We start from the raw sequence: 26,858 nt of genomic DNA, 5'->3' as shown, positions 1-26,858 counted from the left end.
AAGACTCCAGATGCTGAGCACATAGGACTCTTCATGCAGTACCGTGGTGAACAGGCATGTCTCTGAGTTCTATCCCAGCTCTGCTACTTACATTTCTGTGTGATACTATTTGTCTGAGCCTTGATCTCCTTCTCCACAAAGGAGGCATAATAAAAATAGTACCTATCTGATAGGGATGCTGTAGGATCAAGGGTGATAATACAGACAGGTGATTAAGCATGGCTCCTGATTCATTGTAAGTGTGCAGTCAAGGGAAGCTACTATGATTATTGTTATTAATAACAATGACAGAGATCCAATTAGGAGAATTTGGCCAGGCAAGGTGGCTCACGCCTATAATCTCGGCACTTCGGGAGGCTAAGGCAGTGGATCACTGGATCCCAGGAGTTTGAGCCCAGCCTGGGCAAAACAGTGAGACCCTGTCTCTACAAAAAATTTTTAAAATTAGCTGAGCGTGGTAGCATGTGCCTGTGGTCCCAGCTACTTGGGAGGCCGAGGTGGGAGGATAGGTTGAGCCTGGGAGGAGGAGGCTGCAGCGAGCTGAGATTGCGCCACTGCACTCCAGTCTGGGCGACAGAGCAAGACCCTGTGTCAAAAAACAAAACAAAACAAAAACAATTAGGAGAATTTGGGTAATAAGTTGGGACCTTGGCCTTAAGAAAGCAAAAATACCCTTACTAGTCTGGGACATCATGTCACACCTCTATCAGAGTGTGGAGCCAGAGTTTCTCAGCGCCCTCCTGTGTCCGAGTAGGGTTGGTGCTTGGGACAAGGATGGCTGTGATGCTGCACCTGGAAACTCAGCAAGTCTTTCTATGAGGAGAGGGAAAGTGGAAGATCCCAACTTGGCCGTGAAGGAACTAGCAGCCTCGCTGGGGAGCCAGAACCAACACTCATCAACAATGAAAAGCAATAGCCTGATGTGGTGGCGGGCATCTCGAGTCCCAGCTGCTTGGGAAGCTGAGTGGGGAGAATGACTTGAACCCAGGAGTTTGAGTCTACCCTGGGCCACACAGGGAAACCCTATCTCCAAAAAAAGCAAAACAAAGCCAATCAACCAAACAAACAAAACAAAACCACTAAAAGCAATAGCATGTAAAATAGGATTGCAAATAAAAATAATATCTTTTTGTTCTATATGGGAACAAAAAGATATGGGAAAACAAAAGTTTGAAAGGACATGCCTGACATGTTAACAGTGGAAACCTATGGGAGCTGAGAATATGACTTTTTTTAAAATCATGAATTTATTTTGTAATTTAAAAACACTGTTAGTTCCAAGTGATACGAGACAGCATATAATTCAGAGTTAAGAGTTCAACATGGCCAGGCACCATGGCTCATACCTGTAGTTCCAGCACTTTGGGAGGCCAAGGCAGGCGATTTCTTGAGCCCAGGAGTTCAAGACCAGCTTAGACAACATGGTGAAGTCCCATCTTTACAAAAAACACAAAAATTAGTGGGACGTGGTGGTGAGCACCTGTAGCCCCAGCTACTTGGGAGGCTGAGGTGGGAGGATCACTTGAGCCCAAGAAAGCAAGACCATAGTGAGCCATAATCACACCACTGCACTCCAGCCTGGGTGACAGAGTGAGACCTTGTCTCAAAGAAGAAACAAAAGAGCATCACAGAAATGAGAAATCATGTGTTCTTGAATAGTGTGGGAAGCTCTCATAAGGAGGTGGCATTTTGGGGATCCTGAAGGGTAGACAGGGTTCAGATATACGGATGTGAAAAATACACTAGAGAATAGACCTAAGTAAGTGAATAAGCATGACAGGTGTGCCAGTGATTTATTGCCTGTCAACACTAAATACCCTCTTTACTCTGCTTTGTGATTCTGGAGCTAGACCCTATAGACATCCTCTTTGGCCAGCTGGCATAATTTTAGGCTTTGTCCTGATGCAATGTATCTGAGGGATGGAGAAATGTCCTCCTGACCAACAAAGGGGTTACAGAGAGGAAACCGAGACTGGCCAGATAAAGTACAATAAGATCAAGCAGGGTCGGCCAGGCGTGGTGGCTAACGCCTGTAATCCCAGCACTTTGGGAGGCTGAGGCGGGTGGATCACCTGAGTTCGGGAATTCAAGACCAGCCTGACCAACATGGAGAAACCCATCTCTACTAAAAATACAAAATTAGCCGAGCATGGTGGTGTGCGCCTGTAATCCCAGCTACTCAGGAGGCTGAGGCAGGAGAATCGCCTGAACTCGGAAGGCAGAGGTTGTGGTGAGCCAAGATAGTGCAATTACACTCCAGCCTGGGCAACAAGAGCAAAACTCCATTTCAGAAAAAAAAGATGAAGCAGGGTCTTAAACTTCAGGCAGGAAAGGAATTTGTTCATGAACTGAAAGACGAATGAGAAATCTGTTAGGGGCTGCCGAATGCAACTATGAGGCTTTCCAAGCCTTTTGCCTGCTAGCCTTCTCATCTCTGCCTCCTAAGCCTCATCCTTGAAAGTCTGGACCTTCCTGACAGGTACTGATCCCTCATCATGTTGTCCAGGATATTGTCACTCCCCAAAACACCCTCTTCCAGTCCTTCATGCCTTGATAAATATCTATTTGTCCTTCAAAAGGCTCATCGAGCATTATTTTGGTGGGTTTCCTTTGGTTCTCCCTCCAGCTTAATAGCCTTCTCATTTATATTACTTCTATTCTATACATCAAATTAAATCGGCCTTATTTAGTAGCTTTGATCATCTTTTCTACTAGAATGAACTTCTTAATGGCTTTCATTCTGGTGTTGCCAAGGCCTAGCAGACTACCTAGAACAAAACATATGAACTGAACTGATTTAGGCTGTACTGCAGATGTCTCTAAAAGGAAGAATAGCACTGAGGGTATCTCTAGAAGAAATAATTGGATTTTGTTTGTTCGTTTTTTTGTTGTTTTGTTTTTGTTTTTTTGAGATGGAGCCTCACTCTGTCACCCAGGCTTGAGTGCAGTGACACAATCTCAGCTCACCGCAACCTCCGCTTCCCGGGTTCAAGCAATTCTCTGCCTCAGTCTCCCAAGTAGCTGGGATTACAGGCGCTCGCCACCACACCCGGCTAATTTTTGTATTTCTAGTAGAGACGGGGTTTCACCATCTTGGCCAGGCTGGTTTTGAACTCCTAACCTTGTGATCCGCCCACATCGGCCTCCCAAAGTGCTAGGATTACAGGCGTGAGCCACCACACCTGGCCAAGAATTATATATTTTTAGGGGATCAGAACACTCAGAATTAGTGGGACATTATTGCTAGGGTTAAGATAGCATTTCAGTATTTCTGGTATAGAGGATGTTGGCTATCCACTGTCTATTCCAGTAAATTTCCTCACCATAATATCTCTCTATCTCTGTCTGTCTGTCTTCTCTCTCTTACACACACGAGAGAGAACTATTACCTGCTGGGTAAACAGTGGGAGAATTAGGACCTACTGTGAATCGTCTGCTTGGGGCCCAACCTGTAACATCACAAGAAGAAAAACATCTGTACTTCCTTATGAGGTTCTTTTCAATGTCCATTTTAGTTCAAATGTCCTCATAACATAAAGGGAGGGGGAAGTTCAGAGACACATCATAGAATATTCATCACATTGCTGGCATTCTGGGAAGAATCAGGCTGGTTAAGTGACTCCCAGGCTGCTCTTACCTATCCAGAGCCTAGAGCATCTAGATTTTGATTGGACCATTGCCAGAACTCATTAGCATAGTGTACCCTGACCTGGAATAGGGAACAGCGTCTGCTCAGAAAATGACCAGAGCCTGCTGGGACTTGAACCAGCAGTAAGATTTTCACGACACAGTGCTGTCTGCTTCTCCGTAAGAAGTTACAAGGTAAGGAAACCAGAAATCCCGTGGAGAGGCAAATGTAAGGGATGCGGCAACGACCACTCTATTCCTACAGGGTTTCATTTGTTCTAGTTCATTTTTCTGTAGAAATGATGAAAATTGAATATACTTTGCGCAAGTTGCTTTAAAAAAAGGAGTCTTGACAAGTGTAGTTTTTCAATCCTAGAAGAGGAAAACAGAATTTACTTAAGGGCTGTAAAATGGTTTTTTCTTCTTTTCTATGTTTTGTTCTTAACTTTTAGGGAAATATTAAATTAATGCTCATTCGCTTAGCAAATGTTAATATCGGGAGAAAAATCTAAAAAGTAACATAGTTGTTCTGTAATAAAATTTTCTTTATTATTCTTCGCTTTATTTAAAAACAAAAGAATTATGTCTATATTGCCTAGGCTTTATAACAATGTTTTTGATTTTCGAAAATACAAATCTTATTTCCCAAGGTTTTTAAAAAGTAGATCTAATCCAATTAGTTATAACAAAATTTGCAACATCAGAGACGGTATTGTTACTGTTCGGGGTAAGTACATGGAACTGCTGCTTGATATCTGCATCTTCTATACTTGTTATTTAAGTCCTTTGAATTAGAGTCAATTTGCGGCATCATTTCTTCAGTAACACAATGTTTGTTTCCTAAACATAGAATTTTACTTAAAATCCATGAGGATTTAGTCTTGAAAATCAACATTCAGTTGGGGAACAGAAACTTCGTGCTCCGCAGCCACTAGGTTGTAGCTCAATATGGGTATGTGGAACAGACAGGAAGAGACTCTGATTAGCTTGTCATTTAATGGTAAAGAACTTTATTTATAAAGACTATACTTTCAGGGATCATTTCTATAGTTTGTTACTAGAGAAATTTCTCTGGACATCTAGAGCACACACAAAAAAGAAAAAAAGGAACTTCATTCTTATGTTCAGGTCAACAGTCTTTTATATACATACACTTTCCCTTGGTAGAGTTCAGTGATTGACAAGTATTAGGATTATATAACACTAAATAACCAAAGAACAGGCCGGGCCCAGTGGCTCATGCTTGTAATCCCAGCACTTTGGGAGACAGAGACGTGTGGATCACCTGAGGAAAGGAGTTCAAGACTGGCCTGGTCGACATGGTGAAACCCCATCTCTACTAAAAATACAAAAATTAGCTGGGTGTAGTGGCGCGTGCCTGTAATCCCAGCTACTTGGGAGGCTGAGGTAAGAGAATCACTGGAACCCCAGAGGTGGAGGCTATGGTGAGCTGAGATCGTGCCACTGCACTCCAGCCTGGGTGATAAGAGTAAGACTCCGTTTCAAAAAAAAATAAAAATAAAAAAATAAAAACTAAAGAAAAGAGTTCACGGGTCTCGCCAAAGCTTAGACTATTAATCTATCTTATAGTTTGAGTTCACTATTAAATAGCTCTACATAACATCATTATGTCTCTTGTTTTTATAAGAGTACCAATAAATGAAATGTTATACATGTGAACATGTTTCACTTCATATCCTACTAACAAGTAGCTTTCATCTGCAAAATTATTCATTTTTTTTCCTCAGGGTAGAACATTTCAAATTTTCTTTCTTTTTTTCTTTGTAAACCTCCTTTAACCAATTATAGTTAGAAATTAGAGCAGTATTTCTTGTGAGGGAAGAAATGCCATTTGAACAAACTTTTATTTATTCGTTTATTTATTTATTTATTCATTCATTCATTTATTTATTTTTCGAGACAAGGTCTCACTCTGTCACCCAGGCTGGCGTGCAGTGACACAATCACAATCTTGGCTCACTGCAGCCTCAACCTCCTGGGCTCAGGTAATCCTCCCACCTCAGCCTCCCAAAGTAGCTGGGACTACAGGCATGCACCACCATGCCCAGCTAGTGTTTCGTACTTCTTGTATAAACAGGGTTTCTGCATGTTTCCCAGGCTGGTCTTGAACTCCTAGACTTAAGTGATCCATCTGTCTTGGCCTCCCAAAGTGTTGGGATTACAGGCTGCTAGCAACTAATGGGTAGAGACCAGGGATGCTGCCAAACAGTCTGCAACATGAAAAAAGCTCCCCACAACAAAGAATTATCTGGTCCAAAATGTCAATAGTGCCGAAGTTAAGAAACCCTGTTTCAGATGAATCAGATATAAGCATATTAGTTGATAATATTTGAAGATATATAGTGCACACAGGATTTATTGCAGAGACCAAACCTAATCCTTACAGTGATTTGGATTTTCAAATATATTTTTTTCTGGCCGGGTGCGGTGGCTTATGCCTGTAATCCCAGCACTTTGGGAGTCTGAGGCGGGTAGATCACTTGAGGTCAGGAGTTCAAGACCAGGCTGGCCAACAGAGTGAAACCCCATCTCTACTAAAAATACAAAAATCAGCTGTGCGTGGTGGCGCATGCCTGTAATCCCAGCTACTGGGGAGACTGAGGAAGGAGAGTTGCTTGAACCCATGAGGCAGAGGTTGCAGTGAGCCAAGATCATACCATTGCACTCCAGCCTGGGTGAAGAAATGAGACTGTGTCTCAAAAAAAAAAAAATATATATATATATATATATATATATATATGAAAAAAATATATAAAACATATATGTATTTTTCTAGATAAATTCAATGTGATGTTCCCCTCTTGCAGCTTCAACCACACATTAGCTAATTTATAAAGGCATTTCTATGGAAACAACTCCAAGCCAGTATCCTCCTGCCCTAGCTGGAAAACGTCCTAGCCATTGGTTACAGATGACAACCGTCTCTGCTAAGGCCTTCACAACCTGGATCTTGCAATGAGAAAGCAAGCCCAAACCCAAGGGTGAAAGCAGTGATCACATGCTTCTAATTCCCGATGGCCAAGTTTTAAGTAAAATCACTTAGGGCTCCTATGTTTTGTTTTTTACTAGTATGTTGGTACTTGCAAAAATGTCAGTGAAACAGGTTTTTCTGGCAGAGGAGCATTGGTTTTTTTTTAAATCTCTTTAATGGCCAATACTAATATAACTTATTTTTTAGCCCTAGAAAACAATCTCCTGGTCCAAGGTGCTTGAGTGGGCCAATCCAGCTATATCAAGAACCTTTGAGAACAAAATTCTCAAGCACTTCTGAGGGGAGTCGAATAGGTGGAAACCTTGGCTGGCCTGACCTTATCATGGAACCTGACGACTTTGATTCTGAAGACAAAGAGATATTAAGCTGGGATATTAATGATGTGAAACTGCCACAGGTATGTACTTGCTATAAAAATCTGCCTTCAACATTGGGCTGTGAAGTCTTGACTATTAACATGCGGACACCTGGAAGGAAATTGGTGAGGGTTCCAGCTGGGTAAATTCCTCTCCCCTAGAGCTTCAGCTAGACAGCCGACTGAGGGATTTTAAGAAGAGACGGCAAGACCTATGATTTGAGTGGGTCTTAACTTACCAGACTCCCACACTTAGAGACTGATGCAAAGAAATTTCCACTTCCCTTCTCTTTCAAAGTTGGCGTAACTCAGGTTGCACTCACTGTGGCTAGACAGTATGATAAAATCCGTGATGATTTATTTGGCCATGAATTGATTCTTTGTTATGCACAAGTCCTCATACAACCTTATTTGCTGTAGTGATATTTTTAACTCAGATTCATGTCTAACTGGAATGTGCTGGAATCCAGATGATATTGTTCTCTTGTGGAATACAACATGCTCTTCTTCCTTTTTTCTTTTTCCTCTTCTTTCTTTCTTCCCTTTCCTTCTCCTTGCCTTGCCTTCCTGCCTTCTTCCTTTTCTTTCTTTCTTTTTTCTTTCTTTCTTTTCTCTTTCTTTCTTTTTCTTTCTTTCTCTTTTCTTTCTTTCTTTTCTTTTCTTTCTTCTTCCTCCACTTTTTTTTTTTTGAGGCAGGGTCTGGCTCTGTCAACTAGGTTGGAGTGCAGTAGTGCTATCTCAGCTCACTACAGCCTCAGCCCCCCGAGTTCAAGTGATTCTTTCACCTCAACCTCCCAAGTAGCTGGGACCATAGGCACACGCCAACACGCCCAGCTAATTTTTGTATTTTTTGTAGAGATGGGGTTTTGCCATGTTGCCCGGGCTAGTCTTGAACTCCTGGGCTCAAGCGATCTCCCTGCCTGCCTGGGACCACAGGCACACTCAGCTAATTTTTATATTCGTGTGTGGGTGTGTAGAGTCAGGGCTTTGCTATGTTGCCCAGGCTGGTCCTGAACTCCTGGGCTCAAGCAATCCACGCGCTTCTGCCTCCCAAAGTGCTGGGATTACAGGCATAAACAGCCTGGCCTCTTCTCCTCCTATTTTGGAAATACCATACATGCACTGAAATAGAGACTTCATTTCACATTTTCTTTGGTAATTGACTTTTTTTTTTTTTTTCTTTTTTTTAAGATGGGGTTTGCCTGGTCTCCTGGGCCGGAGTGCAGTGATACCATCATAGCTCACTGCAGTTTCAATTTTCTGGGCTCAAGTGATCCTCCTGCCTCAGCCTCCTTAGAAGCTGAGACCACAGGCATGTGCCACCACTCCTGGCTAATTGAAAAGAAAAATGTTTTTTGAGAGGAGGGTCTCACAATGTTGCCCCAGTTGGTCTCAAACTACTGGCCTCGAACAACCCTTCCATCTCAGCTTCTCAAGTATCTGGAATTATAGGCACACATTGGTTGTTGAATACTGATTTTCGACATGTATCACTGTTTACTTCCTTGACTTCCTTTGTTAACATTTAAGATACTTTCACTAGAAGTTGTTTGAAAAGGTGACTAGAAGGCTAGGACTGGACACCACCAGTACCAAGTCATGAAAAAGTCAATCCAGTCTGCCTGATTCTGGGTAATAAGGAATTTGAGTTATCACAAGCAGGGGAGAGGGAATAGAGATTCTTCTGTCTTTGTAACTGTTCCAGAATTTCTAACGAAGACTTCCTTTTGTTTCTCTTTATGCTTTTCCTTAACTTCCAACCCCACCCCCTCTACCCCTCCCACCGCCCCCGACCCCACATCTATATCCTCTCTTGGTAGATCTTGGGACAGAGCTGGAGAACAGAAAGTGTGCCCCATTTTCCATCCATTTACAAATGGTTCTAGAAACCACGGTTAAATCATGCAAATATCGATTTTAGGGATTTGTGTTTGTTGTTGCTCTTAATTAGTATTACAATTATTGTCACTGTTGTGGGGAAACTTTAAAGTAAACTTTAATTACTCTTGGCTCCAGGACCCATATTTTCACCTATTTCTAACTTCATGATTGCAACACCCAAATAGAAGTTGGACAGACATGAAATCAAGAGTTGAAGTAAACAGATACGTAGAAGACTTTACAATGTCACATTCTAGAGCAAGAGTTTTAGTGAGTTTGAGAACCCCATGAAATGGTGGGTGACAGTGTGTCTTAACAGGCATTTTTTTCTGGGACAGGATTCTTCATCAGATCCATAAACAAGAGATGACGACCTCTTTCCTATAGGGAAACTTGAGGCTCATAAAAGTTCATGTTCCAAAATGAATTTCCAAAAATGAAAGTGTTTGCAGCTACCCAGGACATTAAACTGAGAAATGTATAGCAAAAAATGCACATTTGGTTTTAGAAATGTATTTATAGTTCATTAAAAAGTACTAAGATTGCTCATGGAAATAGCTAAGTGTCTTCCAATTTGTTAAATATGTCAGGGAAATGATTTAAAATGCAAATATTCCTTAGTATTTTCTGAGTAGAGAGAATACCATCCTCGTCTGGGTTTATGCTAGCTTTGTCATCAGATCAAGAAACACTTGAGCTCTTGGAAAGATTTCCAGACATTAGATTTTATATTGTTTATATTGTGTGAGCATAGGGCATATGCAGAGACAGAGGGGTGTATTATGAAAAGTACAGGACTTGGAGACAAATGCCCTAGATTTGAATTATTCTAGCTCCATCTCCTTTTTTTTTTTTTTTTTGGAGAGACTTGAGTTGTTTACCTTTTCTGAAACTTCCTTTCCTCTCTGAAAATGAGGGGGTTGCGCCAAATGGTCTGGTATGTACCTATTAGTTCTAATAGTCTAGAATTCTAGAAATGTCAGCCTTGTGCCTAGCACAGTGCCTGACATGTATGAAACAACAAATGTTGAATACGGAATTCATTAATGAATGGCTCCATTGTTTAGAATCTGTGTGAGCCTGCAGAAATTGATTTTCTTAAGTCTTAGTTACCTCCTGTAGAATGAAAATAGTAATTCTCCACATATCCTGCCTCAGTCTCTAAGATGTTTAGAATAATGTTCCCTAAATATATTCTGTAGAGTACAAGTTACATGGAATTTTAATAGGTACTGTGAAGAAAGAAAAAGAGCAATACGAAGTTAAACAAGGTTAAACAGATTGCTTGACTGCAGGCTTGGAGTCTTTTTCACCACCCTGTGCATTGGTGGTTCTCCAAAGGAGGCTGTATTAGGCAGTATTACCCCAATGTATTTTTGACCATGAAACTTTTTTCCTGAAGCCTTTCAGGGGTTGATATTCCCCAGACTACCTTTTTGGCATTTAACAAATGTGGTTTAAAGGATCAAATGCAATGGCTTGTTAAGATTATAAATTTCTCTAATTGCACTCTCTGTCCCATCGATCTAGATCATTTATAGTTTATATTTCATAATTTTATATTCTTGCCAGAATTATTAGTTATATAACACATAGGAAAATTCCTTTTCTGTTTATCCTTTCACATGCTTCAAGTTTCAAGTTTCTTTCTCTCTCTTTCCTTCCTTCTTTCTTTCTTTTTCTTTCTGTTTTTTTTTTTTTTTTTTTTTCAGGATCTCACTCTTATTACCCAAGCTGGAGTGCAGTGGCGCAATCATAGCTCACCACAGCCTTGAATTCCCAGGCTCAGGTGATTCTCTCAACCCAGCCTCTAGAATAGTGGGGACTACAGGCGTGCACCCCACACCCAGCTAATTATTTGTCTTTTTAGTAGAGATGGGGTTTTGCCATGTTGCCCAGGCTGGTCTCGAACCCCAGGACTCAAGAGTTCTGCCCACCTCGGCCTCCCAGAATACTAGAATTACAGGCATGAACCATTGCACCTGGGCTTCAAGTTTCTTTCTTTCTTTTTTTTTTTTTGAGACAGAGTCTCGCTCTGTTGCCCAGGCTGGAGTGCAGTGGCACTATCTCGGCTCACTGCAAGCTCCACCTCCCGGGTTCACACCATTCTCCTGCCTCAGCCTCCCGAGTAGCTGGGACTACTTGCACCTGCCACCGTGTCTGGCTAATCTTTTGTATTTTTAGTAGAGACGAGGTTTCACTGTGTTAGCCAGGATGGTCTCGATCTCCTGACCTCGTGATCCACCCGCCTCGGCCTCCCACAGTGCTGGGATTACAGGCGCGAGCCACTGCACCTGGCCCTTCAAGTTTCAAAATGATTACCCAAATACCAGTTGCATCTTCTGGTCTGAGAAACTCCATGTGTCTTTAAATAGTTCAGATACATCAAGGTTTATGGGTTAATTTTGACAACAGTGAGCAGTGATGTCCTCACTAAGATATCAGACATTTTTGAGAAATTGAAATGCAGGAGACACTGTAGTAGGCTCAGGGATACTGGGGCCATTAAGCTATGTTAACGTCCGTGGAAATGCTCATGATCTTCTGGGCTAGTGGAACAAGATTACTGCTTAAATAGAGAATCAATGCCATGTAGAAAAATGCTAGAGGAGTTTGAAAGAAGGAGTGTGTAATTCATCATGAGTCTGGCATTGGGAGCAAGGCCAGAAGAGTTTGTGTAAGGTTAGAGGAAAAAAAAATTAGATCAATCATCTATTATTTATGTCATTAACTATAGCAACAGTCTGAATTTAGGAAACATGCTGGTCTGGACAACAGGAAAGAAACATAATGTAATGAGTGGCATTACACTCTGCTTGATACTACACAAGCCATTTCCATATAACGATCCTGGCAAGGGTGTTGACTTTCAAGGTCCTTGTAGGGAACCAGGGTCTGAAGACTCAAATGTTCACACTTTAAAGAGTTGTGCACAAGTGTTCAGCATGAAGATTTTGGGGGCTACTGGTGGTTTGGAAGCAGGCCATCCTAAGAGGATTCTGTCACCTTACAGGTAATAGAAAGCCATTAGTCTTGTTGGGCTGGGAAGTGTCAAGATCAGATCCCAGGACTTTAGGCCTCAATTCTTCCACCTCCACTTGTCCTCAGTAAATCTTTCCTCTCTTGTATTTATTTCCTGTATGTTGCCTCCTTTATGTTGCCTCCTTTATGTTGTGTATGTCTTTACAAATCCTCATTTCACTTTTTTCTGGCCATTCCTCTATTTTGATTCCATTTCTCTTCAATATAACCTGTGTGAAGCCAGCCCAGAACTGCAGGCACTTGACTTAAATCTGTTTTTTTTTTTTTTTTTTGGAGACAAGAGTCTCTCTGTTGCCTGGGCTGGAGTATGCAGTAGTGTGATCTTGGCTCACTGCAACCTCTCTGCCTCCCAGGTTCAAACGATTCTCATGCCTCAGCCTACCATGTAGCTGGGGCTACAGGCGCGCATCACCACGCCTGGCTAATTTTTATGTATATGTATTGTTTTAGTAGAGATGGGGTTTTACCATGTTGGCCAGACTGGTCTCGAGCTCCTGGCCTCAAGTGATCTGCCTGCCTCAGCCTCCCAAAGTGCTGGGATTACAGGCATGAGCCACTGTGCCCGGCCAACTTAAACCATTATTGATAAAAGTGTCTTTATTTCAAGCCAATGTAAGGGAAGCACCAATGGTGCTTTCCCTTCCTATTCCCCTTAAATTATATTTGTACCTAGAAAGGTCAAATCTAATTGCTTTAAGGTTTGCTTGATCCAAGCAGCAAATGTCTGGTGTTGATTTAGACTTGATTTAAAATGTGGATTACATGGTCCTGGAGAGTGTCACACTCTCATTAGTACTGATTGTAATACTTGAGAGAACTTTGAATCTCTAAGAATTATTTTCTTCTGGTTGAAAATTGGGAAGAAATTCAGTTCCTTTTTCTCTTAAGTAGTACCCATTTCACTAGCGAGAGGAGAGCATCCACTCTGTTTCAAATACCAGCCAGTTTCTCTTAGCTCAGGTTGTGCCAATAGCACCACAGCCAGCAAACACCCTGGATCATTTTGTTTCTACACACTGAGCAGTTTGCAAATTAAACCCATGGCCAAAGCCACCCCAAGCCATTAACTCACAAAATTACAAGGTTTAAGTACCTTTTTTTTTTTTTTTTTTTTGTAGAGAGAACATTCTGTAGTATAGAATAGTAAAGTCAACTGCAAAGGGGCCACAGTTCTGATTAGTTCATTCCTGGACTATGATTTTAGCCAGCCAAACTTCCTTTGTCTCTGCAAAAGATAAGCCCCCAATTGTGAGCAAACATGAATATTTGAGCTCTCTCTGTGAATCCATGTGGCCACATGTAATCAGAACAAGCCAGTTGTAGTACTCAGATGTGTCTTGGTGCTAGGGAGCTAACAGGTAAACCAGATTGTGGATTTCTTGTCAATTATTATCCCCTGTATGAGCAGGTCACGTTGTCATTGTTCTGATGGGGATTCCTGCGACTTTGCCCCCTTTGCCAGACATTCTCCTTGACCTCAAGGGTCATTTGAACTTCCCTGAGAGCTCTACCTATATGGGCTCCCATGATCACTGGGGCCTCTGCTATTTGGACCAGAATTCTTTTGCCACTCTGTGCTTCTGGTGTGATACAGATAGGAGCATTATTGCATCTGCTGGTACACTGCAGCAGGTCCCTTGCTTAGCTGGGTGGAGGGAAAAGGGAAGCAAAAAGAGAAGACAGACAGGGTTTGAAAGCTGGGGTAACTTGGCATAACTTAGTGTTTTCAGAGTAAATAAGGAACTTTGTCCTGAGTCTTATTTTTTTTATTTATTTATTTTTTTTAGACGGAGTCTCACTCTGTCACCCAGGCTGGAGTGCAGTGGCGCGATCCCAGCTCACTGCAACCTCTGCCTCCCGGGTTCTCCTGCCTCAGCCTCCCATGTAGCTGGGACTACAGGCATGTGCCACCACACCTGGCTAATTTTTGGTATTTTTAGTAGAGATGGTGTTTCAAGATCAGGATGCTCTTGATCTTCTGACCTCATGATCTGCCCACCTCAGCTTCCCAAAGAGCCGGGATTACAGGCCTGAGCCACCGCGCCTGGCCTGTCCTGAGTCTTGATCTCTTGACTAAGAAATATCAGGATTAGTCTAAAGAGTAATCAGTAATTCCTCTTTTTTTTTTTTTTTTTTTTTTGAGATGGGGGTCTTACTATCTTGCCTAGGCTTGTCTTGAACTCCTGAGCTCAAGCAACCTTCTGCCTTAGCCTACTGGGTAGCTGGGATTACAGACATTCCCCACCATGCCTGCCCTAAGGAGTAATTCTTGAACAAACACAAAAGCATTTTGTTGAATTCAATTTTTTTCCTTGGTAACACTTGGAGTTTTATTTCCAGTTGGCCCAGAAGAGGTAAGTTCCTGAAAAGTTGTATGTAAATCAAAACATTGGTTGAAGGTTTATTTTTCTGTTTTCCATAATATCTGATTTTTGTACCTCTATATAATTTGCTTTAAAGTATGTTTGTTTGATATTCCTGTTCTATTTGGAAACATTTATTTATAAGTAATGAATAAGCTATTTATATAATTAATGAAAACCTGGAAGATATTTACTTTATGCAAGAGCAGACTATATTCCAAAAGAAAATCAATATCATAATATGATCATATGATAATGTAGATATTTTTGATACTTTATTTAAGAATTTGTATTTTAATTTATTAGTTTTATATAATAATACATACTTCATTTCTTCAGATACCCTCTGAAAACTTCAAGTAGTTGAATAAGTTAGAATGAGGTGAGTATGAAGGGTGTTCTAGAAGTGCATAGAGCTACAAAGATTTTGATTGAGTTAGAGGATTAAATCCGTTAGTAAAAAATTATACCCAGAAGTCATAGAAATATCAGTTAACCCCCCAGTGATGTTACCCAGGAGATAATAAAATACAAATTAGCTAGGTCTACATGTTGGAAACCTCAGAAATATTCCCTTTCAATTATAAACTTCTTAACTAAGAGGAAAAACAAAAAGTTACTCATGAAAAGTTAGAAATTAAAACAAACAGGATCTAAAAAGAAGAAGGTATTTTGTGGGGATTCGCTAAACATGATGAAGAAATGATTATTGTTTCTTATTAAATTTTACTTCTCTGAGGTCTTGGTTTAACAGGTTTCAGAAATCACAGTCATCCATCTGACACTTGGGTTCCTCTGCATTATTGAGATCTGGGTTTTCTCTTAATTTCAGTGTAAAAAGACATCAAAGACCCCACTAAATGTCCAGGTCAAAGACTAGGCATGAATAAATGGCCCAGAGACTAGCTTGATGTGAGTATATTTACTCCTAACAGTGTTCTCAGTCCTTACATTGTCCAAATTATTACTGCTTTTTTTTTTTACAAAGCACTCTGTCACCCAAGCTGGAGTGCAGTGGCATGATCTCGGCTCACTGCAATCTCTGCCTCCCAGGTTCAAGCGATTCTTTTGCCTCAGCCTCCTGAGTAACTGGGATAACAGGCGTGTGCCACCATGCCTGGCTAATTTTTGTATTTTTGATAGAGATGGGGTTTTGCCATGTTGGCCAGTCTGGTCTTGAACTCCTGGCTTCAAGTGATCCACCCACCTTGGCCTCCCAAAGTTCTGGGATTACAGGGGTGAGCCACTGCACCTGGCTATTACTGCATTATTAATAGAACTGGAAAACTAAGGTATCAGTGGAGGGACTGTCAGAAAAAAAGCTTAAAGGATGATAAAGATCATTTCTTCCTCTACAGGCAAGGAGTCGTTGCTTTAATCAGAACATCTGAGATGTTCTCACAAATACATTCCACTCCTTCTGGTTCATGGGATCTATGGCTCTGACCAGCCTAAAGTGGCCACTCACCTTTAAAGCATGAAAATCTCAGCTTTCCTCTAAGTCCACCTTGCCCTCATCTCTGCTATCCTGACAACTGCATTTTATATTGGAATAATTCAAGTGCACCAGTAGTTTTTTACAGTCCAATATTAGAGGAAAGTACACTCAAATTTTCTTTTGTTTTGTTTTTTTAGTAGAGACGTCATCTCACTGTGTTGCCCAGGCTGGTCTTGAACTCCTGGGCTCAAGCAATCCTTCAGCCTTGGCCTCCCAAAGTGCTGAGATTACAGGTGTGAGCCACTATTCCTGGCCAAAAGTAGACATTTTAGTGTTTTAACCTACATTATTATTTCAAAAGATAAAATACTCTATTATGCTTTCTGTGGCATTTCTGTGACAGAAAACAAGACAGCATTGTTTGCAGCTTTGGGTCAGAAGAAGGAAGGAAGGAAGGGAAGAGAAGGTGGGTGGAGAGAGCAGGAGGCATGCTGCCTGGGGAGCTTCTCTCACCCCGAGCATTGAGTCTCAGCAAGCCCAAAATTACCAGAGAATTGGGGAGGAGAGGGGACAGTCTGGAAAAAGCAAATGGTCCAACCAGCATCCTGGCCAGGCCATCCAGGAATCTCTGCTGCAGCTGCCTGACGGACCACAGGGAACTTTTCCAGATGCCACCCTCCTATTATTTATACCCTCCCCCCTTCCCAACCCACAGTAGTTACAGCATAGCACACAAAAGGCTAGCCACTGTCATGCCCTGAGAAGGAAGGTTGTGGAACAAGAGGTGCACCAATTAAGCTTTTATTTTGTAGGGACTTGGACTCTTTTTTTTTTTTTAAATGGAGACAGAGTTTCACTCTTGTTGCCCAGGCTGGAGTGCAGTGGCATGATCTTGGCTCACTGCAACCTCCACCTCCCAGGTTCAAGAGATTCTCCTATCTCGGCCTTCCAAGAAGCAAGGATTACCGGCGCCCGCCACCACACCTGGCTAATTTTTTGTATTTTTAGTAGAGATGGGGTTTCGCCATGTTGGGCAGGCTGGTCTCGAACTCCTGACCTCAGGTGATCCACCTGCCTCAGCCTCCCAAGGTGCTGGGATTACAGGTGTGAGCCACTGTGCCCAGCTGGGACTTGGACTCTTCTCTTGCATTTGGCTTGGCAAGGTTTAAAGCATGAAGTGACCTCCACTGGGTCTTCTCTCTCCTAAAAGCCAGTGACTCTTACAACCACATTGACTGGCTGAGGGCAGTTCCAGATCTGGTAGAATAACAGTTAACATTGAGGTGGAAACTGCTGCGTGTGAGGCACTATTTTAAGTGCATTGTGTATGTTAATTCAGTAAGTCCTCAAAACCTCCCTGTGGGGTACTCCTGTTACCCCATTTTACAGAGCAGGAAACAGAGGCACTGAGAAGAAAAGAACTTCCTTAAGACTCATATCCAGAAAGACAGTGTACCTCCTGAGTCCAACCTTGCAGCCAGGAATCTCAGACTGTTTGTGAAGAGTCAGATAGTAAATATTGTAGTCTTTGTGGGCCATACAGTCTCTGCTGCGGTGGTGTAAAAACATCCACAGACAACACTTAAGTTAATGAACATAGATGTGTTCCTATAAAACTTTATTTACAAAAACAGGCAATGGGCAGGATTTGGCCCATGGGCCCTAGTTTGCACACTGCAGCTCTTGACCACTAAACAGTGCTACCCTGCATGTACCTAAAACCTCTCATTTATATTTCCTCAGACCACGTCAGGCCCCATGACATTCCATTCAACAAGTATCGTTATATGGAATCTATAGTTTACAACACATCTGCTCTTCACAGCACTTTTGTGAGGCAGTTTTAATCAATGTTTCAGTTTTAGAGAAGAGCAAAACAGGGTTTAAAGACAAAGTTACTTGCCCAGAGTCTCAAGTTACAAAGTTCTTTGGCACGTTCTAAATTTGAATTCTAACTCAATAAATGCCCGTCAATCCTGACACTGACATTTACTTTTTTCTTCTAAAATTTGTCTTTTTTTTATATTGTGGGCTGTGCTTTCTGGTTGAGAAAGCAAAGAAGAAGCAGCCTAGTCTCTTCTTCTGGACCTTCTAGAATCTTCTATTTTGACCTTCTAGAACCTTCTAGATGAAAAATGTTCTTACACCATGCTAAGTCTCTGAAAGCCGTAGGGCATGGGCACAGCCTAAGTTTGAGTGCTGACACTGCTTGCTGATTCTCATTCTAAGAACAAGGAAGGGTCTGTCAAATGCACCATCTGTGCACCAATGTAGGGCCTAGGAATATGAGCCACAGCATCAGTGACTAACAATTATTTAGAGCTTACAGCATGCTAGGTGCTGTGCTAAGTATTTAATATATATAATCATATTTAATCTTCAGAACAACTCTTCAGGTAGGCAGGTCTCGTTATCCCTATATTACAGATGAAGAAACAGAGGCACAGAGAGCAAAATAATGTATGCTATAAGGACTGAGTGTCTGGTGTCCCTGGCCATTCTTTAATTATTATTTTATTTTGGTCAAAAACACAACTTAAAATTTACCATCTTAACCATGTTTAAGTGCATAGTACAGTCGTGGTAACTATATGTACACTGTTGTGCAGAGGAGCTCTAGAACCTTTTCATCTTGCAAATGGAAACTTTGTCCGTTGAATGACAACTCTCCTTGTCTGTGATGTTTTAAAGGAGAGTTTAGTCAAATGTTCATACACAGGGCATAGCGCCAATCCTGGGCAATAACAGAGACGCTTTCAGTCAAAACAAGCTCTTTCTTACTCCCTTGTCATGTTTGAGGCACGTGAATGTAGGGTTAAAGATAAAGGAAGAAAATCTCTGGGGAAGAAAGTGGCTCTTTGATCTCTCTGAACCAGGGCTTTTCATCCCTCCCACTGCTTATCTCTGGTGACATTGCATAAACCTGTGTGACTCCCAGTAAGGTAACCACAGCGTGGTACAAGACATTATCTCACTATCCCGCCACAATGTTTTCCACAGTTTATTTTGAGTTTTTAGAGAAGGGGTCTTACTGTGTTGCCCAGGCTGGTCTTGAACCCCTGGCCTCAAGCCATCCTCCCACCTCAGCCTCCTGAGTTGCTAGGACTGCGGGCACACCCTACCACACCGGGCCCTGTTTTCTATAGTTATTGTGTAAACAGCATAGCATTATTTAACCTTCAAAAATTCCTACTGAGAAATGGTCATTACTTGTGTCACTGAGGGCTAGGGAAGTGTCAATCAGATGGAACTCACAGGGGCTATCATTTATTTTGGTCCATCGGCTGAATGCCTGACAGACACAGCACTCAGTTGCCACTGTTGTGCTGGGCTCGCTGATCCCACTGTCAGAATTAAATGTAGGGAGGCTTTTGCCAAAGGTCTCTTGCCCAGCTCCTGAATGCCAAAACATCCTTCCCATCTACTCACTCCACAGTGGGTGACAGCTGTGTTTTCTAGCTTAAACTATAGTCGTATCTTTTGTGTTTCTATCAGAACGTGAAAAAAACCGACTGGTTCCAGGAGTGGCCAGATTCCTACGCCAAACACATCTACAGCTCGGAGGACAAGAATGCGCAGCGGCACCTGAGCAGCTGGGCCATGCGCAATACCAACAACCACAACTCCCGCATCCTCAAGAAGTCCTGCCTGGGTGTGGTGGTGTGCGGCCGCGACTGTCTCGCAGAGGAGGGGCGCAAGATCTACCTGAGACCTGCCATCTGTGACAAGGCCCGGCAGAAGCAGCAGCGTGAGTAGAGCTTAGTGGCACCAGCAAAAAAGCTGGCATCCCTCAGATGCCTCTGCCAGATGGGTCACTGTGTCCCAGCACCACCCAAGGGCAAAACAGTCACCCTGGAGTGTAGTGGCAGCCAAGGCTGTTCTGACATGGAGCATATGGAGGGGAACCAACCAGACCCCTTGTGCTCCAGCAAGGACCCCACATATCTGCCATACCCAGAGGACCCACCATCAAAAATGCCTCCTTGGGTTAAGGCACTGGACTGAAGGCTCCTGTTAAAGGGAAGATGGCAGGTGTGGTGGCTCACACCTGTAGTCTCAGCACTTTGGGAGGCCAAGATGAGAGGATAAATTGAGCCCAGGTGTTCCAGACCAGCCGGGGCAACATAAGGAGACCCCCAACCCCTACAAAAAATTTAAAAATTAGTCGGGTGTGGTTGCACATGCCTGTGTTCACAGCTACTCCAGAGGCTGAGGCAGAAGGATTGCTTGAGCCTGGAAAGTCAAGGCTGCAGTGAGCCATAATGGAGCCACTGCACTCCAGGCCATGCAACAGAGTGAGATCCTGTCTCCAAAAAAAAGGAAAAATGGCCAGGCATGGTGGCTCATGCCTACAATCCCAGCACTTTGGGAGGCCGAGGTATGCGGATCACCTGAGGTCAGGAGTTCGAGACCAGCCTGCCCAACATGGTGAAAACCCATCTCTACTAAAACACACACACACACACACACACACACACACACACACACACATTTGCCGGGTGTGGTGGCGTGTGCCTGTAATCCCAGCTACTCGGGAGGCTGAGGCAGGAGAATCACTTGAACCCAGAATCACTCGAACCCAGAAGGGCCAATGTTGTGCCACTGCACTCCAGCCTGGGTGACAGACTCCATCCAAAAATAAAAGGAAAAATGTATCACTTAAGGGGTTAATGTTAATTCATCAATGACCCATGTAAAATTTAGAAGAAAGTAGTTTATTGGACTTGCCACTGGACCTCTTGTGGGTCCCTAAGTGATCTCAGTATGTGCATTAATGTGGAGTGGCAGCTGTGAAAGGTTAGATTCAATTCCATTCATTTAGGTTCACATCATAATCACGCACTGAGATATTTGTTCATTTTCTAAAACACATTCACTGGATTATGAAATAGATACATTCAGCGTTCCCTGTACCTTGCCCACTTCAAACCTCAAGTTACTTTATATTTTTCCCAGTAGTTTGTTTTAAAAACTTGCTCTTAGGTCAGGACCTGGTATCAGTCATTTACACCTCTGTGAAAATGTAGTAGCTGCATTCACTCTCCCATGTAGCTTGGCCCCTTGACCCTTAGTTCTAATTGTGAGGTGAAAGAACTTCTCTTTTTTATTTTTGAGACAGACTCTCACTCTGTCACCCAAGCTGGCGTGCATTGGCGCCATCTCGGCTCACTGCAACCTCCACCTCCCAGGTTCAAGTGATTCTCCTGCCTCAGCCTCCCGAGTAGCTGGGACTACAGGTGTGCACCACCACGCCCAGCTAATTTTTGTATTTTTAGTAGAGATGGGATTTCACCATATTGGCCAGGCTAGTCTCGAGCTTCTGGCCTCAAGTGGATCAACCTGCCTTGGCCTCCCAAAGTGCTGGGATTATGGGTGTGAGCCACTGTGCCTGGTCAGAATTTCAAATATCGCTAAATAAGTAGGGAGGGGTTTTCTGCTCAGAAGAGCTCTGCCTTGACCTGTGAAAACCACTTCCCCTATCCATGTGTCCCATCTGGGCCATTTTAGTGGCCAGGCTTCTGAGGGTCAGGGGTAATATCTAGTAGATTTCAGCCCATGAAACTCTGCCCAGATTTATCCTCTGCCGTCCTTGAGTCAGGGCTAAAATCTTCAAGACTGCACAGGAGTCAACAACCGACATGGTTCAGCCAGGTGTGGTCATTTTCCTCTGCTCTTTTGTAGGGAAACGCTGTCCCAACTGTGACGGGCCTCTGAAGCTCATCCCTTGTCGAGGTCATGGGGGTTTCCCAGTCACCAACTTCTGGAGGCACGACGGACGCTTTATATTTTTCCAGGTTGGATTTTTGAGTTAGTTACGTGAGAGTTTCAGTACTGAGGAGTTTCACCAGAGGCTAGAGATGCACCTGTGAATGAGATCCTGCACCATCCCCGAGGGCTCACACTCTAAGAGAGCAAGTGTCTGTCCCCTGCACTTCTAATAGATGTTTGAAGTGCTGGGGAGCTCTAGAAGGGGAGCTGGCTGTCTCTGCTTCCACTCCTCATGTGAAGTGGCAGCTAATCCAGTCACACTGAGGTTAGCAAAGTGCTTCTAAGCATGCTGCATGCTGCATGCTGCTGGTAGCCTTCAGCAAATCTGAGTTTGAACACCAGCTCTGACTTTTTACTCGCTCTGTAAACCTGAGCAGGTGACTTTCCTCTTCCACGTCCCAGTTTTCTATAGAATGTGTAAGACTACTAATGGGGCAGTGGCACCAACAGTGGTGAAGAATGGACCCTGACTCAGACTGCCTGGGTTTAAATTAGTGGGATGCTGGTAAACCAGCTCTCCAAAAAGAAAGTGTCCTGATTTGTAGCATTTGCCAACTTCTGTAATGGAAATATTCTCATCGTGGCTGATTTCAAGCCAGCAGTCATTTTTAACAATCAGCCTACAAAATTCCTGAATGTTTAACTATTGACTCTCAGCTTTGGCCAGCTCCAGGTAGGGGAATCCTAGGGTCCCTCACTTCTAGAGGAGGTTACCCAGCTGGCATAATCACTCCATGCCTCAGTTTCCTATTCTGTAAACTGGGGGAGATAATAATGGTATGTACCTCAAGGGTTGTGCTGAAAATGAAATGAGATATAAGGCACACACGGTGTTTATTTGTGTCTGGCACATACCACAGGAAGCATTTAATAAGTGTTACTTAGCACTGTGATTATGGCTTTGCCGGGTGGGTGAGAGGCAGGCAGGCAGGAGCATGGTGGGCTTGGGAGCGCCTTCAGAGGGTCATCCAGTCTTGTTACCATAGGCAACTGCAACACCACCCTGGGGGCAGGACACACAGTAAATAAAAACTGATACACCATGAAGCACAGTCTAGTTAGTGTTATATCATTTCCTTTCTACTTCCTTGTCTCATTTCAGTCAAAGGGAGAGCATGATCATCCAAAACCAGAAACCAAGTTAGAAGCTGAGGCAAGAAGAGCCATGAAGAAAGTGAACACAGCACCTTCCTCCGTCTCATTGAGCCTGAAGGGGAGCACAGAGACCAGGGTAATCCTTCATTATGTGTGTTCAACACATGCAGTAGCTTGCCACGCCTGTGCTGGGGGCGGTAGATTTCTTGGGTCCCTTGCTGACGCACGAAAGCCAGAAATCATGGATTATCAGGCTCGTCTACAAACAAGCATCGGCCAAAGACATTAAATCTGAGGCTTTACTCTTTCTACCATTTTGTAGCATGCTCAGAACCATAAAATCCATGTAAGTGGAGAATCATCTTCCCTACTACAATTAAAAGAGAAACTTGAATTAGCACCTAACTTATATTTAGCAAGAACCAAAAACAATTGAAACGATCTCCACAAAATAGTAGCCTTATGCATTTCACCGCCTGCCCCCTCCCCGCCCTCCTGAATTTCCATACGTCCCCAAACAGATTGTTTTCTTAGCACACTCTACCAAGATGAAATAAGCAAGCAGTTTCCGAAAATGATAGCTGTCCCAGTGTGGCAATAGTGGAGTGGAGGCTACTCCCCATAGACAAACTGTGATGTGAAGTCCACTGCTTTATGGGCAGCAGATCATAGTTTTTTTTTTGCATTTGTCTGTTTAATATTGATAGTAGTTCCTATACTTTTTCTACTGTTCAAAGTTGCACATTTCTTTTTGGGAGAACAGAGATGGAGCTGGTCCATCCCTAGAGGCTGTAAATGTACTTTATTTAAAAAAATTGTAATGTGGGTCTGTTGTAGGGAAATGCAAGCCCCCCAAACCCAAATGGCTATTTCCTCATCCTGTCTCCCAGCCATGGGACAAGTCAAGTGGCATTTCAGTCTCTCATCCAACCTACCTGGTCACAGCCCTTTTTCTCTACCCCCTAAAAGTATCCCCTTAACAGCTAGTAGTTTTACCTAAACAAGAGCATAACTTAATTCTCAACCAGATCCTTTTTTTAATGATTAACTAAAGAACAATATACTTCCTCCATTTAGAAAAATAAATGAATGTACCACTCGTGTTCTAGAGGTCTGATTTATGGTTCAACAAAATTCCCATGAATTCAGAGAAAAATCTCTTGAGGAAAGGAAAAACTAAGAAGCAACAGCAACCATGGTCTCCCACACTCCAACCAGCACTAAGAAATAGAATAGTCAAGGGAGGAAATGTTGAGAGACAGAGACCCCTGAGAGTTGTGCTGAGTATAATATAAATCTTTGAAGTTATACTTTGATATTTTGTAAATAGTTCCTTATAAGTTTCTCAACAAGGCAATTAGAGGCCAGACACTATGGCTTATGCCTATAATCCCAGCACTTTGGGAGGCCAAGGCGGGTGGGTCACTTGAGGTCAGGAGTTCGAGACCAGCCTGGCCAACATGGCAAAACCCCATCTCTACTGAAAATACAAAAATTAGCTGGGCGTGGTGGCAGGCACCTGTAATCCCAGCTATTGAGAGGCTGAGACATGAGAATTTCTTGAACCCGGGAGGCGGAGGTTGCAGTGAGCCAAGATCATGCCACTACGCTCTAGCCTGGCTGGGCAACAGAGCGAGACTCCATCTCAAAAAAAAAAAAAAAAAGAATAAATAAAAAGCAATTAGGATATCAGATTTGTGTTTGAGTGTGAAACATCTTAAACACACTCATGTCTCTACAGAATGTACGGAAGTTTGGCTCTTACTGGTTAGCAAGCTTTAACATGGAAACAGAGGCAGCCTTTGCTTTTTTCAAGTGTTTCGTGGTTGTGGTCAAGCTGCTGCATGTGTTTGTGCGTCAAGTATTAATGTGTAAGGAATGAGGAAAATCTGATGGAGCTCTTACTTGTACAGAGTAACTCATGGATGCCTATGGTAGTGGTTTTGATTTGCTTAACTTATTAACACGAGCATTTCACTTTCCTTTCCAGTCTCTTCCAGGTGAAACACAAAGTCAGGGGAGTTTACCTTTAACTTGGTCTTTCCAGGAAGGCGTCCAATTGCCTGGTAGTTACAGTGGACATTTAATAGCTAACACTCCTCAGCAGAACTCACTAAATGATTGCTTTTCCTTCTCCAAGAGTTATGGTCTGGGAGGAATCACAGATCTGACTGACCAGACTTCCACTGTGGACCCCACGAAGCTCTATGAAAAGCGCAAATTGTCCAGTAGCAGAACCTACAGTAGTGGAGACCTGCTTCCTCCTTCTGCCTCCGGAGTCTACTCTGATCATGGCGATCTACAAGCGTGGAGTAAAAATGCTGCTTTGGGGAGAAATCATCTTAATGACAACTGTTATTCCAATTATCCTTTTCCTCTGACCAGCTGGCCTTGCAGCTTCTCTCCTTCCCAAAACTCTTCAGAACCCTTTTACCAGCAGCTTCCATTGGAGCCACCTGCAGCCAAAACTGGCTGTCCCCCATTATGGCCAAATCCAGCGGGTAATCTTTATGAAGAGAAAGTACATGTGGATTTTAACAGCTACGTCCAGTCTCCTGCATACCATTCACCTCAAGAAGACCCCTTTCTCTTCACCTACACCTCTCATCCTCATCAGCAATATTCACTGCCAAGCAAGAGCAGCAAATGGGATTTTGAGGAAGAAATGACATACTTGGGTTTGGATCACTGCAACAATGATATGCTTCTGAACCTGTGTCCTTTGAGATGATCCAAATCTTTCACTATGTGCACCCCCACCCCTCAAAAATGGGGAAGGGCTGAAAGAATTTCCTTAGGAAATAATTTTTAAAACATAACCACAGATAAATGAGAATCATGATAAGCAGTAGACAAGGCTTTTTTCTTTTTCTTTTCTTTTTCTTTTTTCTTTCTTTCTTTTTTTTTTTTTTTTTTTTTTGAGACAGAGTCTTGCTCTTTTGCCCAGGTGGGAATGCAGTGGCGCCATCTCAGCTCACTGCAACCTCTGCCTCCCGGGTTTGAGTGATTCTCCTGCTTCAGCCTCCCGAGTAGCTGGGATTACAGGCACCTGCCACTGCGCCTGGCTAATTTTTCTATTTTTAATAGAGACAGGGCTTTGCCATGTTGGTCAGGCTGCTCTCGAACTCCTGATCTCAAGTGATCTGCCCACCTTACCATCCCAGAGTGCTGGGATTACAGGCGTGAGCCATTGTGCTGGGCTGACAAGGCTTTTTTCTTCACATGAGTAATTTTTTTGGCTTCTTCTCCTCCACTCTAGTACTTCCACCCTTAGTAAGGAATGGAAACCTGTCCCGTCTGGGATGTGAAATGCCCTCTGCTTTTTCCCCCACATTGTTTGCGGTTCCCAGCACCTCAGCCACATTGCATGCTGGGTTTTCATTGTCATTGTTGCAAATGAAATGGAGTAGACATGTGAAATGCTCACCTATCTAGGACCTGATCTATGCCTTCTTGGGAACTGAGAATGAATAAACAGAAATAGTTGGTGGAAGAACTGCCTAAGGTGTGAAAAGCTGAAGATTCTACCACTGAAGTACTGAATATGTTGTCTAGTTGTGAGATTAGTGTGTAAAATATATGTTTTCTAGATGATTTCTAAGACTTGTGATGACAAGGAACCTGACCTAACCCGATTTTTCATAAAGACAAAGAACAGCAATGTTAAATTGCCATATGAAGAGAAATACTAGTGATGTGCGTGGTCTCCTTGCCTCTCCTTTCCTTCCCTCTTCCTCACTGACTTCTCCTTGCACAGGGGCTTCTGTTTTGTCCCATTTATTATTTGTGGCACCTATATCAATGTGGGGTTTGTAATAGGTGAGAAATATTTGCTTAGAGAAGCTCTTGTGCAATTAGCCTGGCAATGATTGGCCAGCCATGTTTGAATGCCAGTTTCTCTTCTTTGCTGAAGTACTTTATGATAAAAGTAAGCCTAGACATAAAATCTGGAGAGAACCATGCAATAAACAAGTATTTTTGAAATAAGTGATTCCTTCTCCTTTATTAGAATAGTAACAGATGCACATGATACAAAATTCAAAAGTGAAAAAAGTCTCCTAGTTCTAGTCTCCTCTCTGCAACACTGACTAGTTTCTTGTCTATTATTCCAGATATTAGAGATGTTCTCTGCATATATATAATTATATGTAATGTGTATGAAATACATTACATAAAATACACACATATCTTTTATATATAAAATATATTTTTATATATATAAGAGAGAGACGACATAAGTGGTATTATATCAGATTCATTTCTAACATGGTTTTT

The 26,858-nt window shown here is 42.7% G+C and overlaps 1 protein-coding gene and 1 pseudogene across 1 annotated transcript; both read left to right on the top strand.

Annotated features, from left to right (window-relative positions):
• Positions 1-3,734: 3,734 nt before the first annotated feature.
• On the top strand, positions 3,735-26,570 carry GCM1 (glial cells missing transcription factor 1). Its single transcript, XM_002817013.4, has 6 exons — positions 3,735-3,822; positions 6,827-7,037; positions 19,215-19,467; positions 21,402-21,514; positions 22,591-22,719; positions 24,574-26,570. The coding sequence occupies exons 2-6, from the start codon at positions 6,963-6,965 to the stop codon at positions 25,312-25,314; spliced, it is 1,311 nt and encodes a 436-aa protein (XP_002817059.1). The 5' UTR covers positions 3,735-3,822; positions 6,827-6,962; the 3' UTR covers positions 25,315-26,570.
• LOC112133934 (small nucleolar RNA U3) lies at positions 4,647-4,748 on the top strand (annotated as a pseudogene).
• Positions 26,571-26,858: the final 288 nt, after the last annotated feature.

The sequence above is a fragment of the Pongo abelii genome, chromosome 5, assembly GCF_028885655.2.
Source record: "Pongo abelii isolate AG06213 chromosome 5, NHGRI_mPonAbe1-v2.0_pri, whole genome shotgun sequence".
In the NCBI taxonomy this organism is placed as follows: Eukaryota; Metazoa; Chordata; class Mammalia; order Primates; family Hominidae; genus Pongo; species Pongo abelii.
This window is presented reverse-complemented; position numbering and strand designations above follow the sequence as displayed.

Excerpts from the sequence above, each read along its gene's own strand:
- GCM1 (XM_002817013.4), top strand. The coding sequence starts at position 6,963 with ATGGAACCTGACGACTTTGATTCTGAAGACAAAGAGATATTAAGCTGG. Across the intron at positions 21,515-22,590 it reads GACGCTTTATATTTTTCCAG|TCAAAGGGAGAGCATGATCA; the intron begins GTTGGATTTTTG and ends GTCTCATTTCAG. Across the intron at positions 22,720-24,573 it reads AGGGGAGCACAGAGACCAGG|TCTCTTCCAGGTGAAACACA; the intron begins GTAATCCTTCAT and ends TTTCCTTTCCAG.